Raw genomic sequence first — 7,343 nt, 5'->3', positions numbered from 1 at the left:
AAAATTACTGAAAACTGCTGAAGCAAGTAATGTAGAGAAATAGTCCGAATCTAAAGAGACTACTTACAGCTTTGGCATCATGTAAGAATAACACAGAGTTTGCAATAAATGGAGAATATGGCTACTAATTTTGAAACTTATAGTGTGCAGGTGTTACAAGAAATACAAGGTAACAACTGGAGAGCTGCATATATCAAAATCAGCAGATGTACTTATACTCAAGAAATCTTGAAAGAATTAACTGAGCAATTAGATTTAAAAGTCTACAAAATTGTACTAAACTTTCTTTTTAAAGGAAAGATAAATTAATAATGGGACACTGTGAACATGGGTTTACCAAATGATAGCTTATGACTAACACAATGCATTTAGTCAGCTAGCTCATCCAAAGCAGGACTCATGTGGTTTAATTTTTGTATGGCTCTTACCAGCACACAGAGTGGGAGCACACAGTACGTAACAGCTGGAAGACAGCCATCAGCACAGTGGAGTTTCAGACCATCCTCCAGTGTATGCCTTACAGTTGCAGTAATAAAGTAAAACAGCAGGAGATGAAAGGTTATGGGTATTGTGATTCACATCAGTAATTTTTATAAGTTGGTGGCAGGGTTGGAAACAGGGTCGTATCTGAAAACTTCTTGTAACCAGTAGCCACCAGGACCGCTCTGCTCCTAAATGACTATGATCCATCAATGTGATGACACTGTGAAAAAAGATTACAGTTTTAGAATACATCATGAGAGGAGAAAGTCTCTAACATCTTATCTAAAAATAACTGTTTTATGTTTAACCACTGGTGCTGAAAAATGTATTTAAATAGAAAAAGTACAGATAAAGGGGATGATATTCAGAAAGGAGACCTTATTTTAAGGACACCTAAAGGAACTAGTTTGCTTAGACCACAAGATAAACCTTCACAGATGATGTGAAACTTTTCAAATACATTGAGGACTTGGGAGCAAGGGGGAAAATTAATCAAACAAAACAAACCCAAAACATGTTATTTAACTTAAAAGCAAACACAGCAAGTTAGGTACAAATACACAGTGGAAGTTACATTTGTGATCCGTAAGAGAACTGTGATTCTGTAACAGGCTTCCACTTGGACTTGCCTTGTGCAACAGACATTTGACTTGCTCATCTGCAGCAGGAGGTAAATGAGACTTTGTCACCCAAAAGCTCCCATTTTGATGTTTGCATAAAAAGGGCGGAGTTTTTCCTGTAGTACCCAACTTCTTCCAGCAAATCCCAACACCTAGACCAAGAAATAGTCACTTTTTCTGGATTCCCTAGTTGTCTCAGCACGCTGCTCCTGTATCACCTACAGAGCACACACACAGTTTGTTCGCTCTATGACACAGGAAGTCTCTGTTGAGAGATATTACTCTGAAGACAGAAAATACACACATTAAAAAACCAAATTATACCATATAATTATACCTCAGTCATAGTCATAAAGCATTCTTACTATCTGAACCTGTTATGGTTTGGGATCTATCCTCTGAATCTTGCTTTCTTCATTATCTCTTTTCTGCAGCCTTTGCTGGTCCTTTGATCAGAATCACCATGCTTTGTTAAGCTTCCTTTTAGCTCTACATAAAAAGTTGCAGCAACAGACGGTATTACTCTCTTTTGTTCCCAGCTCAGGCTCTTCAAACACTAGTCATCAGCATTTTAAAGGCACCCCTAAAAAAAGAAATGTGGCATCCAAAAGCTGTTGTTATGAACAGTATTTCATTGCTCCTATACACGTTTCTGATAGTATTTGATGACAAACTAGCATTCATATAGATTTGAACTATACCAACAGAACCTGAACTTCTATGAAGCAACCGTTCAGTTCATGGACTGACAGATGTTGCAAGCCACATTAGATTCACTGTACTACAGCAGAATGGCTTGTTTTAGCAGGAAAAAAGTAAACCAGAAAACCTCACTGAAGGAAAGCAACTCGGAATACTTAACAGCATTATTGTCGAGGGTGAAGTAACCATTACTGGGTTTTGCCAGTGTTTTTCATACCGTGTCCTTAGCCAATGAGGTGGTTGCAAGAAAATGGATGTGAAAATGACCTTCTACTCAAGCTGCCAACAGGGCCAATAATTTAAACGTCTCACTGTCATATTCAAGTTAGCAGAAGTATCCTGACAGCATTCTTCACAGCTCCTGTATTACCTTTAATTACACAGGCCCCAATGTTAGGCATCACCCTGTGCTAAAACTACAGCTACAAACTGAAACCTATCAATTCTTTCCAAAAAGCTACAAAATTGCAGCAATATCTTTTGTTAAGCTATAGAGTATTACCAATACTTTTTCTGGTCAGAGTTGCAGTTACTGCTGCTGTACGTGTTTTCCAGGCTACCTCATCGTCTGAGCCTGAAGTCTAATGAAATATGCAGGGCAAAGCACATGTTCCTGCTCAGAGCAACAGTAATGCGCCACGCTACAGCGACCTCCTAACAGCAGCTCTTCAGAATACCTGAGTGTGGAAGCAAAGCCAAATAAAATGTTCTCAACTGATCAACCCCAAATACTGAAGATAAAAATTCTGCAGCATGGATTATGGTGACAGTATACCCACTGTGAGGCTCATTGGTTATAATTCATTATTATTCTGTGAATAGTCTGAAAAGTGTTTGAGAAGACCACATAGCTTCGTGAAGCTATTTAAACATCTATCCAGCTAAACATGTTAAACCCAGCTTCAGTTTTGAAATGCAATTTTTCCAACCCTCTATTTTTACATGTACAGAATATTAGTGCTTAACTTAATGCCAATACACTGCAATTTGAAGGGGTTCTCAGTACACACCAGTCATCAAAAGCAATTCAGGAGTTTCACAAAATACACAGCTCAAGACCTTCAGATTTAAGATTTTATTTAGACACATCCAGCACAGTACACAATTGTAGCTATCCTCTTTCCATTGAAGGATGCTGGGTAGAAGACTTCAACTCTGCAAGAAAAAAAGAATTAACAAATTTAAGAACTGTGTTACCTTTGCATCTAGAAAAGCTGTAAATATATGATTTAACTAGAATTTTGACAGGCTTTGCTTTATCCACCACATACTTTTGTAGGAAAGGACTTGATTTACATGAAATTACAGTTCTAAATGCTCAAGTTCAATACAAGTCTGCTGATTCTATTTTTTTCTCCTTATTCTAGGGAGCCAAAAACATCAGACTGGCAAAGGAATTACATAGATGACTTCAATTTGTTCCAATTACGAGATTCCAGTGAGGATTGTTTTTTCCTTCCAAGAATGACCTGGGTCATTCCAGGTCCCTAAAAAGATTTATTGTTTCTGAGATTATAGAATTGACAATACCAGGTATTTCCAAAGTGGAATCAGATTAAGATAAACTGAAGTGGCCTTTCAACTGGAAATGGCATGCTTGCACAGTCTGAACTATGTCAGAGGCTTGCTTTGTCTATTAGGATCATCAGCAAACATCAATTAAAATAGCTTCTGCTGTTAATGACCTTAAGTGGACTGTATCCTGTAAATGGTTAAGAACAATGTATGTAGATGGTGTGATTGTTTTGACATGGCTGAACGGAAGTTCATGAAATCTTGTTTTCCACCGATTTTTCACTGGCACATCAGAAAGCGTTTACAGTACCACAGTTTCTCATACTGTTTTGTTCACATCACACATGCCAGTTACTCCTACAGATTACGCAAAGTGTAGCTTTATGCTTCCTCAAAGAAGAGGGTAGACACGGTTTTGGATATAGTTATCCAAGTCAGATCAGTAGCACTCTTCTGTCAGTTAGCTCAGCTGCAGCCAGAGAGGTGTGGCCTTTGGGGAGTCAAAGTTCACAAGTCAATGGAAGTGGGGCAGCCCTGTGAAGCAAATTTAAACCTATTCATTATCTGAGTTTAGATGCAACTGCAGACCAACACTCTAAGCACCTGGACTGCTAAAGGCCGGAAATTGTAATAATGGTTTTAGATGAGGTTAGACTCTTTAAAGCTCAGTTTTGACCACAGACTCCACTATGCTATGAAATCTAACAAAATCTGTTACCCATTTAGTGCAATTACAGTCTGTCCTCTTCATTTCTTAAGCAGCTGGTGTCTGACTATAACGAAAGGGGCCACAAATCCACTTCCAAAGAATCCACACATTACTACGAGTAATCGCCATTTGTTGTCCACAGAAAATGGAAGGTTCTAGAAGAGAAAAATTAATTTTTGCAATCAGTACTTCCTCATTGACTTGAAAATGGTGAGAAGCTCAGAGCAGGCGGAGTCAAACTGACAAAATAACTATTCAGTCTCAAAACAATTTCCCTGCCTCTCAAGGAAAGAAACACAGTAATTAGAATAATAGCTTGGATGTGACCTCTAGAGGTCATTTTGTCCACTCTTCCCATCTCCCCCCACTTCAGAGCAGATCCAGCTTGCTGAAGGCCTTGTCAAGTATAAATGTCCCTGAAGATACAGACTGCACAGCCTTTCTAAGCAACCTGTTCCAGTATTTAATTACCTTAATTCTGAAGATTTTCCTCATGTTCATTAGGTATGCAGAATTTGGTTTTAGATGTAGGACTTAGGAAAACATGTTAAGCACAAGGTACATCAGAAAGCGTTTACAGTATCATTGTTACCCCTCATACTGCAATGCTCATCATCTGTACCACTGAAGCAGCAGGTTGCAGGGAAGGACGCTCAAGTCATTCACACCACAATTTGCTTTGCTGTGGCCGTAATAGCGGTACCATGAGACCCCAAAGCCCATCCAACACCACCTGGAGAACTGGCAACAGGGCAGTCATTACTCGGCTCCTCACAACAGCATTGTCCCGGTTTTGCCTGGGATAGAGTTAATTTTCTTCCCAGTACCAGGCATAGTGCTGTGTTTTGGATTTAGGGTGAGAAGAATGTTGATAACACACTGATGGTTTAGTTGTTGCTAAGTACTGCTTATGCTAGTCAAGGACTTTTCAGCTTCCCATGCTCTGCCAGGTGCACAAGGAGCTGGGATGGGGCACAGCCAGGACAGCTGACCCAAACTGGCCAAAGGGCTATTCCATACCGTATGACATCATGCTCAGTACAAGCTGGGAGTAGTTGGCTGGGGAGCAGCGATCGCTCCTTAGGGATGGGCTGGACATCGGTCAGTGGGTGGTGAGTGTTTGTATCACTTGCTTTTTTTCCTTGGTTTTGTTTCTCTCTCTCTCATTGTTCTTCTTTTCATTACAAGTTTTATTACTACTATTATTATTGTTACTATTTTATTTCATTTATTAAACTGGTCTTACCTCAACCCATGAGTTGTCTTACTTTTGCCCTTCCGATTCTCTCCCCATCCCAGTTGGGGTGTAGGGTGAGCAACTGGCTCTGTGGGGCTTGGTTGCTGACTGGGGTTAAACCACGGCAGGCATCCAGTTGACCGGGGCCTTAGAACCAGACTAGGTGCAAAATCCTTCACGGGGGCTCACTGAGTGAAGAGCTCACCTTGAGCATGCCTGAGGCAGGCCTGCACCTCATCCCGCGGTAGGCCCGCACCGCGGCTCCAGCGACACCCTCGCGGTTACCCCTCTCTCCAGCAATTTCCCGATTTCCCCCCGGCCTCTCACCCAGGAGCTGTGGCGGGGCTGGCCCTTGAGCTGGGCCTGCCACAGGCTGCCTGCGGGCCGGGCGGGCGCCACCACCGCAGTGTCCTTCAGGCACAGGTTTCTCTCCCTCCCGCTCCCCCTCATGGAGCCATCACTCACCCCGCGGCAAGCCGTCACCCTCCCTGCCCCTCCAGCCCCCCGACAGGCCCCCGCCCGCCCTCCGCCATCCCCGAGCCAGGCCACAGGCCTCTTCCCTTCCCGCGACCTTTAGGCCACGCCGCACCGGGCCGGCGCCGCCTCCCCACCTTACCTTTCCGGGGCCTTCCTCATAGTGGCTCCTGCGGAGGGCGGAGGTGGTAAACCTGCGGACACTGGCAGCCAGCATGGTAGCAAGCAGACAGCCCAGCGACCCGTCTCCCTCTCACGACCTTCCCGCAGCACTGCGCGCGCCTTCCGGGATCGGGAGGCGGAACCGGAAATGGGGCGGGAGGCTTCTTCCCCGGGCATGATGGGAGTTGTAGTGCCTCGCCGAGCCGCGCGGTCACGTGGTCCCGAACGGCGGCCTGCGGTTGGGCGCGCTCAGAGGCGGGAGCGTGCCGCCGGTCTCCGCCCCCGGCCGCCATTTTGTCGGCTGCCCGGCCTTCCCGCCCCGTGGGGCGCTGGGACCGCTGCCCTCAAGTGCGGCCGGGGAAATGGCAACGCGCTCTGTAGAGGTGGTAGGACAAGATGAGACGTGAGAAAAAGAAGCGGCAGCAATTGCGACAGTCGGGGTGAAAACCAACCACCCCTCTGTTACCTCAGGCTGATCTTGTGAATAATATAGGTCATCTAGAAAAGTAGAGGTGCTGAATCTTTGTTTCAGTGTAGGGTGGCAAAGCGATGGAGGGTGTGAGTCGAAATCCGTGCTTAATCTCTGCAGTGCTACGGAAGTGGAGGTCACTGGGCATCGATTTAGTTGATGGCCATAGTTCTAAAAACTAACAGTCCAGTGAATATGGGGGGGGGGAAGTGGTGAAGATTTATGTGGTACTGCCAACTTTCACGAGTATATTTTGGCATAGTTTTCTTACAAAGTTACTCTTCAAAGAGACTTTGACAATATGGAGAAAAAAAACACACCACCCTTCATATTTGGAAAAGGAATAATAAGAAACTCTACGAAGTTATTTCTAAAATTATGGTATCTGCCTGTTTCCTTACATACAGTATTTTAAATAAAAGTTCTGCATTTTATCTCGGTAAAAGAGGAGTTTGATGATGCCATCTCAGTGTTGCAGGGAAACAATTTTTAGACCTTTTTTCATAGGTAGTGTCTTGGGGAGGATTTTTATGCTCACCAACATAACACATTAATCAAGGCAGGTTGAAAACTGCAAATTTAAGCACTGAGACATCATTACATTAGGGTTTTTTAGAAAATCTATTTTGGAAAATAGAGTAATTAGGAACAGTAACGAGTTATTATTACAGATTGTTTTGAGAGGCAAAGTCTGTTCAAGCAGGAGACAGAAAAGCAACATGAAACATCAAAGTGTTTTTTTTAATATTTAAAGTGTATCAGATGAAGTATTCACATAAAGTGGCATTAAGTGCAAAGATTAATTTGCATTAATTTCTAAATTACAAAACAATAGAAATGAATTTGCACTAGGTGCACTTATAAACACTTCAGAAACAGTTATGGGAGTAAACAGTTGATTTGGACTGGAGTGCTTTCCTACACCTGAGTTTTAATGTGAGTAAATTAAACTGCCAGGAAAATGCAGCAATA

At 43.0% G+C, this 7,343-nt stretch overlaps 1 protein-coding gene and 2 non-coding genes across 3 annotated transcripts; all 3 read right to left on the bottom strand.

Moving 5' to 3' along the window:
• Positions 1–2,865: 2,865 nt before the first annotated feature.
• On the bottom strand, positions 2,866–6,039 carry COX7C (cytochrome c oxidase subunit 7C). Its single transcript, XM_075726490.1, has 3 exons — positions 5,883–6,039; positions 4,039–4,184; positions 2,866–2,960 (listed from the first exon to the last, which is right to left on the bottom strand). Exons 1-2 carry the CDS (start codon positions 5,955–5,957, stop codon positions 4,068–4,070), a joined length of 192 nt encoding a protein of 63 aa, XP_075582605.1. The 5' UTR covers positions 5,958–6,039; the 3' UTR covers positions 2,866–2,960; positions 4,039–4,067.
• LOC142596767 (small nucleolar RNA Z39) lies at positions 3,607–3,668 on the bottom strand. Its single transcript, XR_012831889.1, has one exon. It is a non-coding gene; the product is annotated as a small nucleolar RNA Z39 (small nucleolar RNA).
• On the bottom strand, positions 4,589–4,651 carry LOC142596769 (small nucleolar RNA Z39). Its single transcript, XR_012831891.1, has one exon. It is a non-coding gene; the product is annotated as a small nucleolar RNA Z39 (small nucleolar RNA).
• Positions 6,040–7,343: the final 1,304 nt, after the last annotated feature.

Source organism: Pelecanus crispus, chromosome Z, assembly GCF_030463565.1.
Source record: "Pelecanus crispus isolate bPelCri1 chromosome Z, bPelCri1.pri, whole genome shotgun sequence".
Taxonomy (NCBI): Eukaryota; Metazoa; Chordata; class Aves; order Pelecaniformes; family Pelecanidae; genus Pelecanus; species Pelecanus crispus.
This window is presented reverse-complemented; position numbering and strand designations above follow the sequence as displayed.

Bases quoted from the DNA above. Each gene is read 5' to 3' on its own strand.
- COX7C (XM_075726490.1), bottom strand. From the start codon at position 5,957: ATGCTGGCTGCCAGTGTCCGCAGGTTTACCACCTCCGCCCTCCGCAGG. The intron at 4,185-5,882 runs GTAAGGTGGGGA...TTTCTCTTCTAG, and splicing joins ATGAGGAAGGCCCCGGAAAG to AACCTTCCATTTTCTGTGGA.